The sequence below is a fragment of the Clavelina lepadiformis genome, chromosome 4 (genome assembly GCF_947623445.1).
Source record: "Clavelina lepadiformis chromosome 4, kaClaLepa1.1, whole genome shotgun sequence".
NCBI lineage: Eukaryota > Metazoa > Chordata > Ascidiacea > Aplousobranchia > Clavelinidae > Clavelina > Clavelina lepadiformis.
This window is the reverse complement of record NC_135243.1, coordinates 1,137,200-1,161,558: the sequence shown is the minus strand read 5'-3', so window position 1 is coordinate 1,161,558 and position 24,359 is coordinate 1,137,200. Positions and strand designations below refer to the sequence as shown.

The window sequence follows — 24,359 nt, the reverse complement described above, 5'->3', positions numbered from 1 at the left end:
GTATCAGCGGCAGTTAAAGAGAAGTTATTGAGAATGTGACGTTTTGCGATGTCCTTTCAATTTGGGAAATCCTCGAACCTGATCACCGCATTCATAATCACAAACTGGCGGGAAACGTGCTGTTGCAGGTTTTATGTCATATTCGCTATTGTCTGTCTCAGTCAACAAAAGATTTGCTCACTTATCTAAAATTATATCGGCTATATATATTCACATACGCGCCTACTTCCCGCTTGAATCTGTGTTATGTGAAAGACATTGAAAATGAAAGCTATTAAGCCTGTTTTGTTAACCCCATATTTGGATGTGTTGCTTAAGTGCCGTTTGCGTCAAGGCTGTGGTTGATTTTACATTCTTGTTGCAGTTGCGCCGACATCTCTCTGCGCATGCGCTGTAATCGAGACGGATAAGCAAGCTTGGTTTCCTTCCGCATTGAAATGACTAAAACGCGATCACGGTATGTGCTCACTATAAACAACTCCGCCATTTCAAGTGATTCGGTCGACTGCGTTGTTGGATTTGGATTTTCCATAGAAATTCATTATACGTTTAATTTCTCAAAACCACAACGCAATAACAACTACTTGACAAAAAAGTTAAAAAACGCATTTTGCAGTTTAACGACACTTGAACTTTTGACCTCAGTGTGAAGTAAAAGCAATGTCGCTGTATTACGCTGGTTCTATGAAATACAATTAAAGCAAGGAAATAAAATTATGACTTTTCCCACCCAGAACTCTTTCCCCCAAAGTGCAGCTTTTACTCGAATTTTCTCAAATCACCGGTGCGGTCGTGTTTGAAATAATTCGCTGTGAAAAGCTCGGCATGATGACGATATTACTTGCATCGTTGGAAGGATCATCAGTGTAACGGGAGACCTGCTTGCGGATTTTATGCGATCAAATTGAAATACACGGCCGCGTTTGAAGGTAAACTCTTGGATACAGTGCACAGTGCAACACTCGGGAACGTGACACATCAAACAAAATCTGGAAAGATTCGAAAACCATCTAACATGCGTACAAAGCCATACGATGTCGCAAAGTACCCAGTATTAGTTTTAACAGGCATATCATTGATTGATCGTGGATGTCAAACGTCTGCAAAACCACCAGCAACAATAAGATTCAACCATTTCCTGTTTTCAACTTATATTTTCTTGAAACAGCAACTATCGCTGAGCGCTTTTAGCAACTTAAAAAATCCCGCGCACTTTGATGGGGCAATTGAACAGGTTGGACTAAATCTGATCGCAGCTCGTGGGAAAATTCAACGCTGTTGGTAGCCTAGGATGCGTGTTGAATCGAAGTTCATTGATACTCTTGTCTTTGCCTTCGATTTCTTGTCTCGAATCATGACCGATGGCATCCAGGAACAGCAACAAACGAAAGATTAGTCACAAACTCACAGTTTCTACGGACAGCAGGCTATGTTGCTACTTTGACGCGCTTGACTGACAAATTCATAAGTTTGAGTCATTGCTCCATCTCCCCATCTAGCGGTGATTTAAATGCAGAAATGACTTTCGATTCACTTGAAGTAAATAATATTTTACAAAACAATGATTGCTAAATGAACTAGCGTATTAACAGTAAGCATAAAATTTATATTCTATTTTTTACTGAGCACGAAAGCAATGAACAGTGTGACTTATATTGCCGAGTTATCTTCAAGCGTTGTTTGCTCAGCGTAATACGGTGCCAGGACGCAATAAAGTATCCAGGAGATAACCCGCCATATATCAACGTAAGCAAACAAACTCGGCGCTCATGACTTTTCTCACGCAGGACACTTTCCCATTTTCAGTGCAAAATGCCGCTTTTAGTTGAGTTCCTCAAATCACCAATACGGTCGTGTCTAACCAGCTACCACGAAAGCATGTCTCAAAATATCCGGTCTCATAGCTTTCATAACTTCAGCGGCAAAGAGTCTGTTCTGCCAACACCGGTGGCAACGAGATCGCTTCGGAAATCCGGCAAAAACGACACGGCTTTGGGACTCCGGAGACAAGGACACGGCTCTTGAACTGCGGCGGCAAAGAGATCGTTCCGAAACTCCCGCGGCAACAAGGCGACTTGGAACCACCAGCGAAATCGAACGATTTGGGAAGTCCGGCGGCAAAAAGACGGCTCTGGAACTCCGGTGTCAAGGAGTCGGCACGGGAACTCCAGCGGCAACAAGACTGCTCCGAATTTTTTGCTCAGGAACTCAACTCTGTTGGTAACTTCTTTTCTTTGCGTATGATTATAAGCTCATCACACATACTCGTAACTTCGTCCCTCTACGTAGCCTCTCCATCCTGTCGACTTAAGAAGCCTTTAAAATAAGTTTTAATTCGTGACTGCTTGCAGCCGTGATACAACTCAACTAAGTCAGTACAATAACAAAACTGAAGGACACGACAATAGCGTACGTCACATACACAGCGCAGCATTAGCTGAGCCTTTAAAAAAGGATTTATCGACAGACATATATTTGTTAGGCAGGGGAGCCATTTCGCGGTTGCAGTTTTACACTCTATTGCCAAGTTAATTACACTGGTCAAATAAAAAAATCCTAATTATAGACGTGGTTCTAGCTTGGCTGCGGCTCAGTCCTACATGTCCGCCACTACGTCAATGATTTGGTGGCATCGAAGCTACTCCGGAGTTAAGCTCAGGCGACAAAGACCCTAGTCCGGGATCGTTGTGCAGATGGTGTTCTTCATTAGCCCATGGCTGATAAGCTGTCTTGTTTGTAACACAGTTCTTTCTTACTGATGCTGGAGTAATTCCTTCTAGTTCCAGCAGAAGGTGTGTAGTGGCAACCAAACTGCTACAAAATTTCCTCCCGCGTCAACAAAGCATGGAAAAGTTTGGAGAACTTTGGAACTTAACTGTGGCGGCAACGAAGCTGCTCCAGGAATTCCGGCAGAAACGAGAGTGCTCTGGAATTCAACTCTGGCGGATAGAAGTAGATAGATAGATCCAGGAACTGCAGTGGAAGCGATATTTCTCCGGAATTTAACACAGACTTTAACGAAGCTGCTCCAGAAACTCCAGCAGCCACAAAACAGCTCCAGGAACTCCATCGGCAAAGAAACTGCTCCAGCATTTAACAGTTGTTTTGGGAACTCCAAAGCAACGAGGCTTCTCCCGCAACTCGGACCGAAAATAGACTTCTTCGAAACTTAACTCAACAGTGACGAGGCTGCTCTGAGAAATCCGGCATGAACGTTGCTGCTTCGAGGACTTTGGTGGTGACGAGGTTGCTCAAGGACTTCGGCAGAAACACGACTGCCCTGAAAATTAACTTAGGTGCCAAGGAGGCTGCTCCAGAACTTAGGAAGAAGCGAGACTGGAACTTAACTCGGGAAGATAGTCCAGAACTTTGACGGAAACAAGATTTGAACTTTACTTCAGCAGCAACGAGGTTACTCCGGAGTTATACTCTGGGGGCATTGACACTGCTCTGGGAGCTTCGAAGGATACAAGATTACCCCATAATTTCGGAGGAAACGAGGCTACTCAGCAACTTCGGCTTAAGCAAAGCGTGCTCCGGAACTCAAATCCGTCGGTCACGGACAGACGTGTTGGTGCTGGCAGCAGCAGCATACATAATCATCATATATATATATAAACTAATAAATTAATAAAATCAAAAATACTAAAAATAAAATACTAAAATAAACTACATAGACTAAACAACTAATCGTTCTGTTAACAAAGTTTAAATTTCAAGTTCACGTCATCAACAATTTCGACCAGGTATATAAAACATAAGCTAAGATAATTACTGCAAAGTTGAAATATGTCGAAGCCAGAAGAGCAAAGATTGACCGAAGATAAACCTCAACTTGTACAACCTGATAACAATAAAGAGAGCTCATCAGTTGAAGGTGATGAACAACCTGGAACATCACGTGCTGTTGCAATGCAAGCGGAGATGCCTCATGGTGAGTAATCTGAGATTAAGATTAAGATTATCTCTTAATATTTCAAACAAAACAGATTAAGTTTTCGTACTTTGCTGTAACTACATAAAAACTTTTTAAATATTACTTGGTAAAAAAGTTTTGTTTTTCCTTTGCTTTAAATCCAGATTCTGCAGATGAAGGAAATCAAGTCTTGCAAACAATGGAAAATGCTGAAGCTTCTCAGAGTGTTTTAGGTAGAATCGATCCAGGGTTGATTGAGCTTGCAAGCAGAGTGGCTGAAAGCAGAGTTGGCAAGTTTTATGAAAATGTTTTGCTGAATACGTAGGCACCCAATTGTTTTTAATAACAATTAAACACTTAGGATAAAGCCTATTAGTTGCATTTATCAAATTATATTTCCATATTATTGTGATGCCATTTTATAAATGAAAATCTTAACTTTTACCTCAAATCAGGGCCAGTCATGATTAATTATGCTCCTAAAATTTACTACCACGATGAAAGACAATACCAACATCACGATCACAGACAATACCAAGACAACAGACAATATAAGCAAATGGATGTCAGTGATTTAAAAAATGTAAATTCGACACAAGTTAAAGAGAAACAAATAAATCCTTTAGGTAAACATTATAATACCGTACAACTTTTTCTTGTAAAATGCTTATTGTTGTTCATTATAGTATCACATTGTTTTCCTTCCTCTTTTCACTTCCTGAATTATTCTACATAGGTCGCTACCTGTTTAAGTGCTTCGCGTTTCTTTTCTCCAACAGCGTTACAGGACCAATGCATCTTTGTTTAAATATTACATCTTGTTTCAGAACCTAATAATCCACAAGCAACAAATTCACCTTGTGGAGCTGGGGCCAGTCAACACCAGGATGACAACAAAGGCAACCAACACATAATGATCAGTTATAGCTGGAATGATTCAAAGGATCTCATTTATAAGGTTTGTAAATATATTTTATGATCTCATTATAACTTACATGTTTTAACGAATTACACGAAATGCTATTAAAATTAATAATCAAAAAATGTTTAAAACTGTAAATTCAAACTTTGTCTTTTGGTAAATACGTAGTTTCGTTCTTCACTTTTGCTGTATCTTAATTTAAATATTTGTGTTAGGGTTAGAAAGAAAGTTTTATTTCATACACATAACCAAATTATCAGCAAAAACATCACTTAGATGATGTGGAATATTATAAAATGGGGCATTTCGTTTTCGTCTTAGGTTTATTTTGCAAATTACTAATAACCAAAACCGCTTGTTGGTTTTAGAAAGATTACGAAAGTAGAAGAGTTGCAAATTAGCTACTCACAAACTTAACCTAAAAATCTAGTTTAAATTTTTTCGCACTTTTGCAGATATCCGATGAACTCTCTGCCGCTGGTTACAAAGTGTGGATTGATAAAAACGAGATGAAAGGAAACATTTATGACAAAATGTATGAAGCTGTTGACGACGCTTACTTGGTCCTCATGTTTCTGTCCGAAAATTATAAACTCAGTGAAAACTGCAAAAGGGAAGGCAAACTTGCCGCTGACAAGAGAAAACGTATAATACCCATTATCACCCAAGACAATTATAAAATGGATGGCTGGACAGGTATGCATTTTTATTATACTTTTCATTTGTGCTTAGTTGTTTTCAACACATTTTTATGCCTATCACTCGTTAATTTTTTTAATTGATTACTACGTCAAAAAATGGGATGTTGCTTAACGTTTGAATGGTAACATTATATTTAGTATTGCTGTTTTCATTATTAATCATAACTAATTGTTACACCATAAGACGCAAACTATACGAATGCTTGTGGTAATAAATCAATGTTAACTTTAAGGGGTCACTTACCAATAAAAAGACAACTTTTAGCCAGCAACACGGCGATTGTGACGATGTCGCACTCAAAGCGTCATATTAAAAAAGTAAGAAAATTTCCGGTTCAATGCGCATTTGACGTCGATGTGGACTAGTTTGTTATTGTTTTGGCGATAGGTGCTTACAGGTCAAGGCTAGATTGTAAATTTGGTGTTGGTTTAAATTTTTGGCATTTTGGGGTATTTGTCCTAAAATGTTAAGCTCAAAACTTGCTGTAAAGTTTAGGTGGTTGTTATAGAAATTTGAGTACAACGATTCTGTCCAAATTAAGACTGCAGGCAATCATAACCCAGATCTCGCTGCAAGCCAAATTTCAGGGGATGTTTATGATGTGGCTTTGCGATAGTACCTTCTTGATTTAATGTACTTTGCATTGAAAAGTCTATCTCTTTGAATTGGGTCATGACCCCTTAAGAGTGCTATATATTCTGCTCTTGCTTTAAATAATTCTTTACGTACCTTACCTTTATGTAAGGTTATGTTAATGTTTTTTGATATTCTTTACTGAATTGATTTTTTATCACCAGCTTTCACCACAGGTTAACATTTTCATTTTTACAATTTTTATCAAAAGCTCTTTTGGTGTCGGGAAAATTCTACTACGATTTTAGCAAAGAATCATTTGAGGATAACTTTGACAAACTTACCCAAGAAATAGGTAATTAAACTCATAATTTAAAATAGGAATTTTCACAACATTTTCTTATTAAAAAATTAACTGAAGCTGTTATTATTGGTTAATAGCTCATTTTATTTCATTTGTTTATAGCTTTTATGCTTTTATTTGCTGCTACTTCGAGGAATATTAACAATTAGAAATTTTACAAAACTGCTGGCACGTTTTGTAATTATTACGTGTTCGATTTGTCATAACCACTTTTGTTTGGTAAAATAAAGTTTTGTTAAAAGCAAAATCCTCCTATTATTATCATAGTGTTGTTGTGTAACAGATAGCAGTTGTACATAACACCAATTCACCATGTAACAAAATTTTGCGAAAATTTTAGTTGCATAAAAAGTTTTATGCATTGTGTTTTGCTACTCGGAACTAATCACAAAAATACAAATATTTTTCCTGAACTGTACTTACTTTTGAAGAAATGTCACTTTTTCTGATTTTGATGAAAATGTTTTCAGTATTATTAAGCATAACTTTGTATAAGACTCACAAACACGCTAACACAAAGAAGTATTGTGCATAATATAGCCTACTCATGAATTATGTAAGGATGCAAATTGCAAACAATCCAAAAAACTTCAGAAGTGTTCTTGTTTGCGTGACTTGCGTCTATGAACTGAGAATTCTTGTAGTATTATGGACCACAAATAATCCCCCATCATTTTGCAGCTCCACCTTCCTTGGTATCTTCTTTCCATATCAGAAATGCCCTGGTGAAACCTTTCACCGTGTTCTTCGCTTACATCGTCCACCGTATTTGGACTAAAAAGAATCAAGGTGAAAGTGCAGGTAATGCATTTTAGAGGACATACGACATCCCAATTTTTCGTATTTCTTCATCAGATTGTTCACCAAAACTTTATAGTCATTGCTTCTTTTATTGCCAAGAAATAATTAACTACTTTTCGAAATGCCTTCCGTGCTCCTGCTTCTCTCGTAATCATTTTATGTTCAAGTTCTTTACTCTGGAGCATAAGGCGAACTTGCAGCCCAGTAAAAATTCCAGCGTTCTTCTTTGCTTCCGACAGAAAAGGAAACAGAGCAGAAATATGCTGAAAATCATCTCCATTTTTATTCATGGCCTTGACAAATTACTTGACAAGGCCAAGCTTTATGTGCAAAGGAGGCATTAAAAATTTTTCCAAATCTACCAAAGGATCGTGCTTCACATTTTGTGTGCAAGGAACAAAAAGCGTTCTCTCTGGCTAATCTTTTCGAGAGTAGTGTTCAGTGTCAACTCGGAAGTCCCATAATCAAAGAAAACAAGAATGCTTTGTATAACCTTTGCAATCCTTGCAATGCTTTCAAGAACCCAATCATTTTGAAATCCCCACAAAGCTGTCAGTTTAATCTGACGTAGTTTTTGTAGTCTTCTCTCATTTGGACTGAATGGCCAACGGGTATGGATGGATACTGGTTTCCATTATGAAGGTTAACACATTTCAAACTTCGGGAAGAACTGTCTATAAATCGGCACCACTCCCTTGGGTCATGAGCAATTCCTATTTCTTCAAAAAGATTGTCAACATTACTGCAGAAGCAAAGAGAGCCTGCCACAGAAAAATACCTTGAAAAGCTTTCATACCTTTTTCTCAAAGAAGAACATCGACAAGATGAATGTAACAAGTTCCATTGTTTCAACCTTGAAGTCAAAGTTTGGCATTAGACTTAGTGAGCCCCATATCTTTAACTAAATCATTTCATTCTTGTTGGCTTGGGAAGTGTGTTTCTGAAGTCATGTGTGTATGAGATATGTTGAATTCATCATCGGAGTCTTTTTCAATATCTTCAGACCCTGCTAAATCTTCTCGAGCTTTTTTGCTCGGTGGTTTCAGCAGTGGCAACACACTGCTATGCGGAAAATGTGTAATTGAAGACGGTATAGAAGGATATGCAATGTTACCTCGGGTTTTAGTTTTTCTAAACCTTGTTCATAAGTTCATAAGCGTAAAAAAACCTTGCTTCTACCTTTTTTGTATTTCACTTGTTACTTACATTTACGTGATGATGATATTCCTCAATCATTTATCCACAATCACGCTACCTGTAATTAACCTGGTAAGATTCCAGTAACAATAAAATCGCAAATATGGCAACCCTGGTATACTGACTCACTGAGACTATGCCAAGAACGATCATCGTTACTACACAAGCTACAATTATGAAGTTAAAATGGTAGGCCATTGTGACGTCACAATGCACCAATGTTATAATCAATTTACAATCAGAGTTCGAAAAAACAGGGTGCTGAAATTTTAAAAACTTAAAAAAACATTTTTATACAACACTTGTGACAAAAAATTGCCAGAAATATGTTTTACTCAGCAATATGTTATAAATAATATTAAAAAATCGTCACAACCAATTTTCTGTTATATGGTGATGAATCGATTTAAACGTTTATTCAAGGCTTTTCCATTTTCGCACTGTCATGGCTTGTATTTAATTGGGTTTGGAACCAAAACCAGAATATTTCCTAAGAACATTTTTCCTTCCAACAATGCATAACTCTTTTTTACCTGTTCCATAGATCAACCCAATGAACAATACCAATTCACGAAATGTTTGGAGGCAAATAAAGCAGGTTAGTTAGTTTACACAATGATGTATTTAATGAACCATTAATGTTTGTTTTATATGCCGTAGTTGCTGAGGAAAACAACATGTGAGTTCTGCAACTGTTCCGATTTATAGACCAATATATAGCCTTATGCAGTTTCCGTTTTAAATATTCATGCTTTAAAGGTCTGTATTCTTACCAGATCACCGAAAACTGGGAAAGCGAGATGAAGCCATTGGAAAAGTTTTGCAAGAGCAAAATAAACGCCGTGAAGATGACATCCGTCTCCAAGCTGGAATCGACGTCTCAGTAGAAGATATTCCAGTTGTCCATCCAAAGTACACTAAAGTATCTTATTTCCAAGGACGGGCAGTTCCTGAATATGAAACTTATGCCCCGTCAACTGGTGAACCTGATACATTTGAGCAGGATGAGAATATTGAATTTGAAGAATTGCTGAAGTCCACCAATCGCTTTACCGCCTTCATTGGTTACCCCGGATCCGGAAAGACGACTTTGTCCAAAAGATTAGCCAAAACAGAAGAATACACATGTCTTTATTACAAATTTATGGAGATGCCAATTGGCGAAAAGGTCAGTTTCCGGAAGCTCATTATGGATAACATTTATCCGGATTTAGACGAAACCACTCGAGAGGATGCATGGGAGTGGATCAAAGAAAATCAAAAAAGTTGTCTTCTGCTCTTTGATGGTCTGGATCAGGCGGAGTGGTCATTTCAAGACAAAGTACCCAAAGTGGACTATGATACTCCTCAAAATGTACCGATACTTATAGCCAACCTTTGCAATAAACATTTCCTTCCAGACATTAAGCTTGTTTTCACATCCAGGCCCCACAGTGTTATCACGCTTCCTGCTCCACTACGTCCAGGCTCTACAATCTTACTTGGTGATCTGCCCCTTGATGGTATGAAGGAACTGTTTTATTTTTACGCTGGTGCTTCTGCCGACAAGCTTTGGAATGATCTTTCCCGAAATGCTAAAATTGTTTTTGCACTTTGTTATAACCCGTTGTTGCTTCAGTTAGTTATAGCAGCAGGTTTGGCTCCTACAACAAAATTTGGAAAAATCAGCACCACAACGCGGGTATTTGCCACAGTTTTGGAGAACCTCAGATGCAGTGAGCATGCAAAACACCAAGACATCACTTTACTAGTAAAGCAGGTGATAGAACTGAACTTGTTTCTGTTTGCCTAAAATAATGATAATGTACGAGACCATATTATTACTTGTTTTGTGTTGTAGCTCAGTAAATTGGCCTACAGAGCCACAATGAGGTCTTCAGTTGTCATCACACGAGACGACCTCAGAGCAGTTGGTCTTGAACCAGAACAGATACAAGATATCGTGGTCGGCATTTACGCCCATTTTGCGGCAGTCAGCCGCGTGTTTGATGGCCACGTGAAGTATTACTTCGCCCACCAGCTGTATCAGGAGTTTTTCACCGCAAAATTCATCGTTAATGAATTGCCCTTGGATACGTTTAAAAACCTTGTTTCAAACGAGCTATTTTTCGATGAGAAGTGGTCGGTTGTTAGGAGATTTGTTTGCGGTCTGCTCATAGATATGATGAAAGGTATTTTCAGGATAGTGACAATGTGCATTTTAAGTTATGATTTACTAATATTCAAACATGAAAATTGTAAAATATAAACTTTTTGCAGATTCCAGCATCAGCAAAATTGCCGCAACTGGGCATGAACAGCGGGATGGTTCGTGCATGACCTCACTTCCTTTCAAGAGGTGAAGTTAAAAAGATTTTTCTGTTCTATAAACGATCTCATACTAGGCATGAAAGAGAAAAAAGCAATGAAGACTTTTTTAGACTAGATGAGCAGATTTCACTTACACAAGAGCTAGCAGAGGAGAAGATACCATCTCCAGATCATCAGTCATCTGCCTTACTTTCAGGTTGGTTTTCACAACAGCAGGCATATAAGAAGACATCCTTTTTATCCGGTTTGTACAATTCTGTCCTTGTTGCAATACTTTGCAAAGTTCGTGATCCATGCATCATATTTTATAATAAAACGGTCTCATGCACAGTTTGCTTATTATTTAAAACAATGCGTTCTATTTGTTATATATAACCGTTATAAAATATAAGATCCTCTGGCAACTGCTCTTAACATGCAGTCTGAAAAGATTACTACAACCCATTTTTTGTGTTCTTAGCATTATATATACTGTGCCTATTTCGAAGACTATTGTTTATCAAATTTGGATGAAAATGGTGTTGTTAAACGTTAGTAATCAGCAGCAAAAACATAAAATAATTGTCTGTTTGCGGAGCAGCCATTCCCCATGTTTGGTAAACCAAAAATGCAACTTCATAAATGGCAGTTAGTCAGTCAGTATAAACAAAACATGTGCGATACTTACAATTAGTGCAATTCACTGCATTCTAGGCTACAGTTTCTTGCAAGCCATTTCGTCTAGGCCTAGACTGTATTTGTCACCTGTCAGTATTAAGCTTGATAATAAATTTTTCCAGATATTGCTGAGAAGAGAAGGATTTGGATAGAAGCACTAAAGTCTCAGCTGGTACGATTTGAAGAAATGCAGTATAAAGATTGTTCAGGTAAGTTTATTCTCCGACTTTCTCCTAAATCTGCGAATAATTGAATAATCTGCAGAAGCATGCTATGTATTATTTTCCATAGACATACATTATGTGCAGCACAACACACATTTCTGTTGAATTTCAAAACTTACCTTTACCTGGCCTAGTACAGTAAGGCTGCTAGCAGACTGGAGATGCTGTGAAAATATTTGTGTGATATGATTTTGTGAAACTTAACTGAAATGACATGTAGCCTATTTAGCCGGGAAATATTTCCACATAAACACTGGTAGATTAGTACAGCAACCTACTAGGTTGAGTAAAAATTAGTTTTGCAATTTACATGTCTATTGCAAACATATTGCCAGTGATAGTGTTCAGAGCTTAGTAGGCTGCCGGTAATTCTGATGAAAATAATTGCCGGCTAAATGGACCACATTTTATTAAGATAAATTCTTATTGTTGTATTAAGTTTATCTTCAGTTTAAAATGCCTGCTTCTTTTTTTAATTCGTCCCAAACAGATATTAAAAAAAAAACTGTTTTCGCTTTCAACTTGACTTTGTAGCCTAAACATGAAAAATTTCCGTCTTAAATTTATTTCTATAACGCGGCGAACTGCAACCGGTATATAAGTAACTATTATGTTTGTTTAGTCGAAGAAAACCGCAGATATATATCGCTTTTATGCGACTTAAAGGAATCCAGCAACTTGGCAATGTTCAATATGGCGTCACTGCACTTTTCAAGAGAGCTGGATCTGAGTGGTTTGAAATTGTCATCATCGGAAGCCGCGATCTTTTGTGACGTTTTAAGGAAACAACAAAATGAGTTAAAGTTGCTTAATCTGATGAGCTGCTTTTCCTCTGGTGATGTGGAAAGATTAATTTCGGCGATCTCTGAGATGCCTGGAAGGGTTTGACGATTTATTCAACTTTTTATCGTTTGCTTAGAACAGCATATGACGTCATAATCAATTGTTTACATTTGCGTTTATGACGTCATAATCGCTAGTACGAAGTTATTTTTCAAGGCAGTTTGTTGAGATTACTGGGCAGTGTAGGTCGGATATTTTGTGCTAATTTATATGAAATTGCAGAATAATTTTGCGACGGTTTAGTGTAGTCGGTTGAGTCTACAAGGAATGCGGAATCTGCGATAAACTTGGTGACTTAAAATTTCTTCTTTTTAATGAAAAAATGACAAAAATTTTGTTGGATCGGTTTTAGCTCGGCATGAACAGGTTAATTTTTGGGTCAACAGAAAAGTTTCAATTTCATTAAAATTGAAAATTAATTGAAAATTGAAAATATTCAAACTTGATATCAGAATTTGTTTTGACAACTAATACTCGATACCGGTTTTAAATTGGCCGCTCAAAATTATTTCTATTTAATTCAAAAACCAAGGGTTTGTGTTGGATCAGTAGGCTAGGCCTAAATCTGACCAAGTGGTGCTGGTTAGTTATTAACCAATTAATGGTAATATTAACTTGTATGTAGAACTATATTAGCTTCATCAATGCATCAGGTTGTAAATTACGAACATTTCATCTGTAGGTAAAAGAGTTGGACATCGTGGGCAACATAATCAAAGACATTCCAGAACCAGAATTTTTCGCTAAAATCGATGAACGTCTGTACATGGCTGGTTGCTTCGAAAATGGACGAATCTTCCCAAATTCGAGCGAGAAACAAGAAATTCAACTCGCCCTTGACCAGCTTCATGACTCGGTATTATTTATGTATTATCATGTTTGTGTAAACTTGAACTTTGCACAGAAATTCAATTTTCTACCAAATTTTTAATTTATAGCAGTTGAAAGTTCGTGTTGGTGACGCCATACTCACTTCGCGCAAGCACTGCTGACGTGATAATGGTAAGTAGGTTTCATTTTTAAACAGAAAGAAACATTTTTATTCAATTTTTATAAAAATTCCTTCCTCACATCGATTCACTTGTTTAAAAGGAATTGCTTGGGAGCCGGGATTTGAACCGTGGACTTCCGTGACAACGAGATATCGCTCAACCCGATGCGCCATGTATAATTTTTCAAATTCATTGATAAAACTGACTTATATTTGTATATAAACTAATAGATGTCAGAATTATAGTTGTTAGACATGTTTATTCAAATAAATATTCACTGCATTATGTTAAATGGTGAATTTGCTGTAATATTTTAGATTTGCTGATTCTTTGTGTTATGAAATATCCAGACTAACTTTTATGGAAATAAAATCTGTTGTAAGACAGAAATTGGTTTTGTGTCAATATTTTTAGTATCACATTTCTGCCCAAGCGTTATAAGTAGGTTTTTATCATCGCTAATTGCTTTGTAGGGTTCAGCTCAAAATTGTCTAAATCTGCTCAAATCTAATGAGACTGATACTATGGCTTCGAGGCTAAAGCGTACACTTCGAATTTACTGATTTTTAGCCTGATGACACACGGTGGGTAGCTGGGGAAAGACGTCAAACTCAGAGAACTACCAAAGCCTACAGGGTCTGTTGCAACTTTCGCTACGACTTGTTCAGCTTGAATTTTTAGAAAATATTCGTTACTATGCGTTCCCGAGACGCGGAAAACCCGCAAACTAGACAGTCTATCTAACTTAAACCGGGTTTACCTGTACGTCCAAACAGCAAAAAATAGACATGGTATGGTGAGGTAAGTTGACGATTACGTCATGAGTCATCGGTTTTTTTGTAAATGATGAAATTTTATTTTGGGAACTTGTAATGCAATTGCTGACCAAGCTTAAATTCTCCTTAATGACGTTCAGATAAATTACCTCGCTTGAACTGGTGTGCCACATATATACTGTTGTAATGCTTGCAATCTCCCTTTTTCTTTCTCTAACTTTTTACGTCTGCGCAATGATAAATAAAAATGCGAACTTTATCATTTAGTAATATGCATACACAGAATTGTTACGCAGTTGGAGAAATTAGAACTCATACCATCGAGTGTGAAGCAAAACAAGTTCATCTTCAATAGTACCTCGCTCATCCTGTAACAACAGCCGTCAGTGTAAGTGGCCTTTATGGCGAATATGGTTGTTGTGTAATACTTCGCAACAAGCAATACAGCAACAAACTTTTATTTGTCATACGGTAAAGTAGATCTGACTCCAAAAGGCTGCTGCAAGAGTAATACGCTATGCTCACTCATAAATTAAATGAGTAATAACTAATAACGATCTGAGTTCAACGCTTTAATGGCATCACAGTCGAATCGCAGAAACGGTAGAAGAGAGAACGGCAAACGAACATGCATTGCAAAAAAATCACGATTTTACACAAGTTCAGAAGTAGTTGGCGTTATCCAGCGTTATCCAGCGTTATCTAAACTTTGAAAAATGTAAAGGCAAGTTGCAGCTATATAAAGGCAGCTATATAAAGGCAGCTATATAAAGGCAAGTTGACCCACAATGCTGCGATCAAACCCACGGTACGTTTAATCACAGCGTTGGAAGTAAGTTTATAGCCGTCACCATGTAATAATTATCTTTCAATGAGTCTGGGGAGATTTACATTCATTACATTTCAGTGACGCGCTCCAAATAGCGTAGTGCATCCACAGAAAAGAACCTTCTTAGAAAGTATTTTACCAGAGTCGTATGAGCAGTTTCCAGGACGCAGAATGGAAATTGTAGGATTGAAGGTCGTCAGACTTGCTCTCACGACTCCCCATTACAGAGAACATTTTTACATCGTGGTGGGTTTGATGTTGGTCTAATGCTTTAGACATTTTTTGAATTGAAAAATCCAGAGTAATAATTGCCAAATTAAAACTTGCTATTTGACGGCAGTTGATCTTGTTTATTTGTGTATTTTTGGTTTAATTTTTTCCCCAAGCATTATGAATAGATTTTATTCACCTACTGAATTTTTTAATCGTGCTGCGATCTGTGAAATATATATCCTCCTCTGCTTCAAAACCATTTTATTTTTGTTGAAGTTAACAAGAACAAATACATCAACTTTAAAATTCTGTGCCTTTATAGTTTACAAAATTTCCTAAATCGTTACTTTTAGCTAAGCTACTCAGCATATTTCGATGAATCATTGAACCTTTAATCGATCATGCACATTTTATACCGCTAGAACATTATACTGAGCAAAAATAATATAACCGCGCGTTTTCATGTTAATCGGGTTACTCACTTTCAACGGAGCTTGCCGAAAAATTTAAAAAAAATCGCATTTTTGGCGTTTCATGACTTCTTTGTGCATTAAGATATCGTCTTCAGATTAGGTCGGTAGATGGGTACAGTCCCTTTCAGTATTCAGCCATACCCATACCGATCGACTTCATTTCAACAAAATTTTTAGCTGTGCTCGTCTCGAAGAATGGGTCAAAGTTGCATGCATTTGTATCATCTATCGCCATTAAATAAACTGCATAGTTTTGACACGACAGTACAACACACACTGTAATTCAAATTACAGTAACAATCGCAACGTCATAATGCGCATTGTTGCTAGTTATTCCGATCTATGGCCTACAAAAGACGGTAAGCCTACGAACGCACACAATTACATCTTTCACTTCGGACAGTATTTTTAATTCCGCTATAACGTGATATGCGGCTAAAGTCGTTAGATTCTACCATGTGTAAATTCCTCTATGACACCTTGATGGCATTTTTTTTGACAACTGCTTTTCAAATCATACGCCGCGTCTCCATTTTTCGCTAATACAATATCGACGTCGAACACCACATTTCAAAAATCCCGTGACGCAGAAAAATGACAGCAAAAAACGAATTAACATCGTGCCCACCTCCAATGGTTACCGTCGACGCCGACCGATCTCATCACCGAGCTCACTTATCCGCATACCTATCCGCTTTTGGCGTCTTCAAACAAACCAAACTGTTATCGTGTCTCGTTTCTATTCCTTTCTCCTATTCGCTTTATCGCGCAGTCATAAGACAAGTCTATCTAAATCAAACCGGGTTTACTTGTACTTCGAAACAGCAAGAAATAGACACGGGATGGCGAGGTATTAGGGTTTTTAGGTTGCTATACACGGTATATTAGATCAGCTCCAAAAGGTTGCTGCTACAGTAATATGCTATCCTCGCTCATATATTAAGTAATTAATAACCATCTGAGCTCAACACTTTAATGGCATCACCGTCGAATCGCAGAAACAGGAGAAAAGAAAATGGTAAACGAACATGCAGTGAGGAATAATCATGATTTTACACCAAACGCGGGGAGTAGCTTAAAAGCGCCAGCTAGCGACAAAGCAAGAGTGAAAGAGAGGCGGGAAGCAGCGATTATGAATAGCAAAAAGTGTTGCAATCGAACAAAGACATGCGTTTGCATAGCAGCGAAGAAAGCACAATTTATACACAAAATGTACACATACACTAACCACAGCTGTGCATTATATTCAACAAAGATGCGGAATTGCAAAGGTTGCACGTAAGGTGCCTATATGCGATGCAATGTGAAAATAGGACAATTTCAAGATCTATCACCAATTCCAAAAAGTTTGTAGAAATGGTATTGTGGGCATTTCATAAACTGTACAGCAGTAACTTTAAAGCAATCGACAAACAAACAATAAACTGAGGCAATTCTGCCACAAAATTTGTATTGGCCGACGGCATCTGGTCACGTGGCGTAAAAATGGCGCTGCTGGGAGACGTAAGGTGGTGTTGCAGAGGTCTTGCACTGCTTGTCAGTCTTAACTTGTGATTTCGGACTTAATTTACCTGCCGAATTAATGATCTGACTCCGTGGTTGCGTGCGGTTAGAATCCTCTAACCCAGTGTTTCCCAAACTTTTTTTCTGATAACGCCCCCCTGGACAACTTACTGACTATCAAACGCCCATTTAACAAAAAAGTAACAACAAATTTACTATCCATTCGAGAAGCAAGGGAAGAGCACATGCACGCTTGCAAAACCAGCACTAAAATTAGCCTGAAATTTTTACAATTACTCGACGTACGATGGGTCAATTTTGACAGGTAAAACATTTCTGACACGGCAGGACATTCCTCTTTCGAACTGTGTAATCGCTTATCTTTAACTACATCAAAAAGCAAATAAATTGAACGTTTACAAACCTGGCTCCAGCCATCAAAACTAGATAGCAGGGATTATTACATCATCCACCATTCAAGTCAAACAAAGCTTTTGTTACATCATAAACATGTTCTTACATAACACTAGTAAATCTCCTTGTCTCACTATGTCCAGGCGGTTTCTTCTGTTGTCCAGAAGCATTGTGACGACACTGAATGCACGCTCTACTAAGTATGAGCAGGGAAATGCAATGAAAATATTTTTACCCGATTCCACACGTGAGGATATTTCACTTTAATTTCGCGTTGCAGCCAAAATGATTGGTACAAGATATGGAATTTTGGTTTGCGTTCAAAATAATTTTGCAAGATTGCCTTGCTCGGAAATATCAATGAATGGGTCGATTATTCAGTCAAGAATCTCCAATTGTATTACATCCTGAAACCGAACTTCCATGTCTTCATGCAATTCCTTAATATGCTTGCTGTATGTCTCAACATCAATATAAGAAATACCTTTGTTGCTGATAGCAAGTTGTTGCAGGCTGGAAAACCAGGAGAATTGCGACTAGTCTAGCTAAATTTCTCCCATACAACGCAAACTTATTTTTGAATCCACACAGTAGGCCTACTGATTTTACCTTGATTAGATTTACTTCGAAAGGATAGGTTCAATTCGTTAAATTTGGAAAATATATCTGACAATTATGCGATATCATTTTACAGCTATAATTTCTTTGGCAAGGCGAGGGTCACAGCTTCCAAGAATTCCACAACAGTATCTATCAGTGTTTAAAATCGTACAAGGCCGTTTCCCTTGGGGGAGCCATCTTACTTCGATGTGTAGAAGTAACTGCTCAAAGGCCTCGTCGTTCTCTTTACACAATTGCTTAAACAAGCATGTGTTAAGCGCATGAACTTTAATCCTATTTACTGCCTTGATGACAGTCTTCAATGAGAGGTTAAGACGACCACTGATATTCTTGGCCACCAAATGCTGCCGATGAATCACACAATGAATTGTAAGCACGTTTGGATTCGCTGCTTTTAGGAATGCCATGAAGCCACGGTAACGGCCCATCATAGATGGGGCGCCGTCAGTTGCACACACTATGATATTGGTAAGTGGAATTTGTTTTTTTTTTCGAGATATGTTTTAACTTCTTGAAATACTGTCTCACCCAGATTACCTGAATCCAGTACTAAGGCTATTGCCAACTCTTCATGTAAAACTCCATCATTCACAAAAAGAACATACCCAAGTAATAGACTCATTTCCTGGCAAAGTTGACTCATCCAGTTGTAAACTGAATTCTGTATTCCTGATGATGCTGCATAAGCTATCTTCTATTAAGGTGGCCATCTCATCCACCCGTCTCTGTACAGTATTGTTACCCAGAGGAATAGATTTAATAACTGTAGAAGAGGCCTTGTGATGCAAAATGGTGTCTAAAACTTCCTTCACTGATGGCAAGATCAATTCTTCGCCGATCGTGTGCGGCTTGCCTTTTCTTGCAAGCATCAAAGACAAATTGTAAGACGCACATTATCCATCATTACTTGTATGGGAAAGGTTTGAAAACATCGTGCCAACAGTTTTCCGTTTTTTGAAATTGTCCCGGACCAATTGAAAAAATTTTGCACTCTTGCCTACTTTATCTGGGTGACTTTTCGTTAACCCTATTTTAACTAGACTTGGCTTCTCCCGCACACTGTCATAGCAAAACGTGGCGTACAATTGCATTGTTTGCTGTAGAAACTTGAAATTTGGTTACTTTTCCTAAAAAATGTTCAGCTATTTGTCCATGTTTGTTTGATAAAGTTGGATTTTGTAATTTTTAAGATATTGCGATATTTTCATAATTTTCCTCTGCTTTGCTCTGCTCTCCGCATTGAAGCGTATTACACATTTACGCACCAATAACTCGACTAACTATTCTCTTTCGTTCTCTTCTCGCGGTCAGCTGGTTTTCCGCACAGCGGGGGCACGGCGTAACAAGAAGAATTTCTACAAATGTGTCACTTTTAGATATACTTAATTTACACTAAACTCACTTTCTTCAGTTTTACAATTATGATGTATACAGGAAGCCAGATGATTTTTCTACTAACCTGTCAAAACCCGATCAGTTTACGACGTATAGTTTTCTAGTAATTAACGATTGAAAATGTGTGTGCGGGGTCGGCCACACCTAGTTTTTTTAGTAAACTCGCGAGCCTGGTTAGGATAGGGAACATAATAATAAGAATAGCGAGACCAATAAATGTATTTTATTTTAGGATTAACCGAAAATTCTCAGACTATGAAACCGAACACAGTAAAGTAAAATAGGTAAATCGAAGCATAAAACTATTATACAAACAGCGCAAATGTTTACTTTGGGACTGTTCTTGTTACTGCCCACTTTATTATCAGCGCCCCCCAATCGCCCATTTAGTAGCCAGCGCCCCCTTGAGAGGCGCTAACGCCCACAAGGGGGCGCTGGCGCCCACTTTGGGAACCACTGCTCTAACCTTTTACTAGCCGAAAGCTCTTACGTTATTACCGATACAGTTTATCATAAACGATCCTTTATTGTAGGAACTGTACAGATTCCGAATATGACACAATCACAAACTTAGCATTCACCATTTAAAACAGGTCTAACGAATTACAATTAACGCGAATAACGTAATACGTTCGTACGATTCTGTATCTCTGTTTGAGCGGTTACTCGCACAGAAGTTTGAGCTTATAACAGCGTGGAGCGGTGTGAACGGAAATAATCGACACAAAATACACGAACATTTCAAAACGTGCGAACGATAAACTCAAAGCGTTGGCAATGGAAATTACATTCAGTTAAAACTAGGATGTTATGAAATCACCTGGTTACGTACTAAACGACGTTTTCACATAAAGTTATTTAGAGCAAGTTTCCAAATATTAGACGACAATTGCGGTTTTATCAATAAACAATATTTCAATAATTAACTCGCGAATACGTTCCCACGAATGATATAATGGTATTTAAAATGCCTCCCAGGCCACTACAGTGTCATAAAGATAATCTGCCATTGAACCATTGACATATTTTTTCCAGGTCTAGCGAAGGGCGACAAAGCCATGAACAGATAAACGTTTAAATAATATTTGTAAATGTTGTAAATGTTCTTCTTGATGACGAGATAACAGTAATACGTCATCAAGGTATAAGAAACAAAAGTTTACATCTCTCGTAATTGAATCCATAAAACATTCAAAGCTTTGAACAGAAGCTGAAAGCCGACTTTGCTTTATCTTCGGAGGCAATGGGGATTTGAAAGAATGCTTTTAATAAGTCACACTTGGAAAAGATTGTTGCATCATGTAACTCACTCGTGAATTCTCGCAAATTGGAAATTTGTAAAGGTCAGAATTGGTGACAAGGTTGAGATTACGAAAATCACCTACAATTCTCACACCACCGTTTGATTTTTTTACCAAGTGCATGGGACTAGACCATGTGGAGTTTCTGGGTTCAATGATGCCTTGGTTGATCATTTTAAAAGTTCTTCTTTAGCTGCGCGACGTTTCTCCAAAGATAAACGCCTCGCAGGAGACTGGAATGGAGGTCCAGTCGTCTCGATTTTATGCTGAACCTTGTGCTTAATTACTCGCGAACGCAAAGAAGCATCAAAACTTTCCTGGTAAATGCCGCGAAATTCGGCCAAACTCTTATCAGATGGTGCGCTAAGCGCTTGTGCTAAAAACGATGAACTTTCTCTGTCGTCGAAAGTACTTTGCCTGTCCTCGCAACCAACAAACTAAAACGCTTCAAGAAATCCGCACCAAGAATCGGATGAAGGATGTCCGCCAAAGCTAAAGTAAATTAAAACTTGCAATTATTCTCATGAAGACAGACGTCAATGGATTTGTAACCGTAAGCCTGGATGGGACTATTATTTAAGGTGGAAAAAATCAAGTTTTTTGGGTATTATCGAAACAAGTAAGAGACAAAGGGAACAAAATAAACTAACAACCTGGAAAATTTGTTAGTCACAATTATTGTAACAAAGTTAATTCAATTGGTAACAAGGTAATATCCAACCAAGGAAAAGCGTTAAAAATATCTTTACAACCAGATTCAAGTTCTGCCGACCAACAGCAAATAATTAATGGAGAAAATTCGAGAACCAAACTTACATCGCCAACATGGCAGAAAACCAGCACTATGAGCTGGATTGAAAACTGTGAAACGATTTAAAAACTTTAAAGCTTTAAATGTTCTTACGTTTTAATGTTCTTTAATTCTGTCATGTCTCCAATGAAATAACGGAGATTTATTTACCAAATTGCCTGGACCCAAAAACACAAAATAAAGGAACCGACCGGTTTCAAAACGTGGCTACTTCAAGCCGTGCTTCCACTCCAATAAAAAACGCAGCAACGAGACTGAAAGACACACTATAAATTGAATTACGTCATAATTACGTTGGCGCGTGCACTTTAAAGGTGATTGTCCATAAACATAAATTATTTAAGCTGAGTGGCAATTTCGCGGCTAGAATTTTACTTTATGTTAACAGAGTTAACTGTTTAATGTTAAAACCTAAGAATAGGACACAAAGGGTTGATAGGGTAAGTAGAAACATTAAGTAAGCAAGTACCTAAACTACAATACCTATAAAAACGAATTCTGCCATAGTGTTATTCCAACGTTTAAAGCAACTGGCCTCATGCAGCTTGAATTTTCTGGCCTATACCATGCGCAGGATTCCCTTGTCAGTTGCTTCTTTAAAATTCCTATACTCCTAGGTTATGACGTAAACGAAGAGTGATCTTTGTGAAAACTTTTTGCGCTGATGTTAAAGGAAACGGAGTTTAACGGTCAAAAGTGTCCAATCTTTAACTTTACAACTCATGATGCTTTCAATATTGTCAGTAGTGTGCCGAGTTTTTCAGCAAGTATAGCTTATACTAATATACTGCAGATATCTGTTTGATAGTTTTGTGTACAACTTTTTCTAACCCGATGGAACTGAGAATTTGCGTAAATTCGATGGAATTTGCGTAAATTTGAAATTGAAATTGAATTACTCAAACAGATGATAAGAATTTGGAAAATCGACTCTTTTGCGTCAAACTTTCGAGCTTTATGGAATTTGTTTTGCGCATTGAAATCAAGGTCAACAAGAAAGCTTAACATGTCGTTGTATAATGAAGTTTTTACATGTAAAAATTGTCACTTGAACAATACTTTCATATTTTGACAGTGATGCTGATTGTATGCGGTTGAGTCGAGGCTGAATAACAGTTTCGATTCAAAAACATGGTTAACCTTCAGAGTGCAGCCAACTTATATCTTGCTTTATATTTTACTATCTACTGGGTTAACACGGTTCAGCCATAATCAGCTCAGCTAACATCTAATTTTTTTGGTGAACAGTTCTAAATTCGGACGATACTAAGTAAAAAAATATAAAATGTGTGAAAATCGGAAATTGCACAAAGGCTAGCTTAGTCATTTGCTACGCTTTAGTCATTTTCCTTTAACTTTTCGTTTTCCTCCTTAATTTACATTCTTGCGTTGATTACTTTTCTTTATATGCCTTTGCGTCTCCGACTTTGTTGAATACCAAGAACCTTAATTTACATTACGCTTGTCAGTTTGTAAAGAAAAATGTTTTATCAGTTTTTGATTTGTAGGCTGTTCTAACGATCACGTGCAGTACTGAGGTGTACTCGCAACCTTCAACCACAAGTGAAGTCAGATATAGCCCATTATTTGGGGCATCTTTTTCTCTCAACAACTCAGACGGCCACATGTTCAATATCCAAACTCGGCTGACTGCTCTAGCCACTGGTCAGGCTACTGCTACTTTTTTGTTGAATCAAAACCATAATTGAATTTAAATTCATGACGTCACAATGAGGAGACAGAATTTGGCACCAGCGTACACTGTTATACTACTCGTAAAAATATAAAATATCGAACCACTTAAGTCTACCAGAAAGTTTCTCCTATTCCTAATTTACAAATTTGCAAATTTGAAATATGTTGTTTTGGCGTTCTAATTTTGAGTGCTTACTGAGAAGAACTGTCAGTCTTCTAGAAGAGTCATGAGAAGCAAGAACTTTCAGTTTACGTCAAAAGTACAAGAGACCCAAGAAAGTTTAGTGAGCCCGTCGACGATCGAGTCTCATGCGTTCCAGATCGGAAAGTTTGCCAAGTGCGTGGGAAGTAATAATATTTCTTCCTGCTGGAAAGTTGGTATATGATACGTCGGCGAATGTTGATTTCTGGTGCAAAATTGCCGTTTTGACTTATATTCCATGTAAACCCTTTCTGAGTTACCGGTGCCAGTCTTTTTGGGTGGCAAGATCTTTTCGGTCGCCTATAGGCCTACTTAACAATGGAAACTTAACTTGTCAACACGCTTTGATTGTTTTTTAAATTACTAACTGGGTACTGGGCGTTGGATTGTGATGATTTTGCTCAGGGAAGTTGCACATGAATTCTTTTACGAGATAAAAAAATTTGAAAACTTTTTGCCTAGTCCTTATTTTACAGCGGTTTGAATCCTTCTCCCTTTTCTTGTCCAATATGACATCTAGATACGTGGACAGCGAAGAATATGACGTAAAATGCGTAAGAACTTGCGTGTAATTTGCGACGCGTTACACAAGCTAATTCATATCAAGCAAAGTTTAAAAGAATCA

The 24,359-nt window shown here is 37.7% G+C and overlaps 2 protein-coding genes across 4 annotated transcripts; both read left to right on the top strand.

The window, feature by feature from the left end:
* Positions 1 to 3,787: 3,787 nt before the first annotated feature.
* On the top strand, positions 3,788 to 4,241 carry LOC143451642 (uncharacterized). The gene is made up of 2 exons (XM_076952342.1): positions 3,788 to 3,934; positions 4,081 to 4,241. Exons 1-2 carry the CDS (start codon positions 3,790 to 3,792, stop codon positions 4,239 to 4,241), a joined length of 306 nt encoding a protein of 101 aa, XP_076808457.1. The 5' UTR covers positions 3,788 to 3,789.
* Positions 4,242 to 4,389: 148 nt separating this feature from the next.
* LOC143452331 (NACHT, LRR and PYD domains-containing protein 1a allele 3-like) lies at positions 4,390 to 13,844 on the top strand. 3 transcript variants are annotated; one of them, XM_076953259.1, is made up of 15 exons: positions 4,390 to 4,542; positions 4,744 to 4,874; positions 5,294 to 5,534; positions 6,385 to 6,468; positions 7,159 to 7,278; positions 9,020 to 9,073; positions 9,252 to 10,234; positions 10,316 to 10,646; positions 10,735 to 10,813; positions 10,896 to 10,981; positions 11,565 to 11,651; positions 12,289 to 12,548; positions 13,192 to 13,365; positions 13,448 to 13,511; positions 13,602 to 13,844. In XM_076953259.1, the coding sequence occupies exons 1-14, from the start codon at positions 4,476 to 4,478 to the stop codon at positions 13,499 to 13,501; spliced, it is 2,751 nt and encodes a 916-aa protein (XP_076809374.1). In that variant the 5' UTR covers positions 4,390 to 4,475; the 3' UTR covers positions 13,502 to 13,511; positions 13,602 to 13,844. The 3 variants fall into 3 exon arrangements, with proteins under 3 accessions (XP_076809374.1, XP_076809373.1, XP_076809375.1); XM_076953258.1 differs by having other exon boundaries at positions 10,896 to 11,029; XM_076953260.1 differs by lacking the exon at positions 7,159 to 7,278 and having other exon boundaries at positions 10,896 to 11,029.
* Positions 13,845 to 24,359: the final 10,515 nt, after the last annotated feature.

Coding starts and splice junctions, on each gene's coding strand:
- LOC143451642 (XM_076952342.1), top strand. CDS start 3,790: ATGTCGAAGCCAGAAGAGCAAAGATTGACCGAAGATAAACCTCAACTT. Junction 3,935..4,080: donor GCAAGCGGAGATGCCTCATG/GTGAGTAATCTG, acceptor CTTTAAATCCAG/ATTCTGCAGATGAAGGAAAT.
- LOC143452331 (XM_076953258.1), top strand. CDS start 4,476: ATGGATGTCAGTGATTTAAAAAATGTAAATTCGACACAAGTTAAAGAG. Junction 5,535..6,384: donor TAAAATGGATGGCTGGACAG/GTATGCATTTTT, acceptor TTTTATCAAAAG/CTCTTTTGGTGTCGGGAAAA. Junction 13,366..13,447: donor TTGACCAGCTTCATGACTCG/GTATTATTTATG, acceptor TTTAATTTATAG/CAGTTGAAAGTTCGTGTTGG.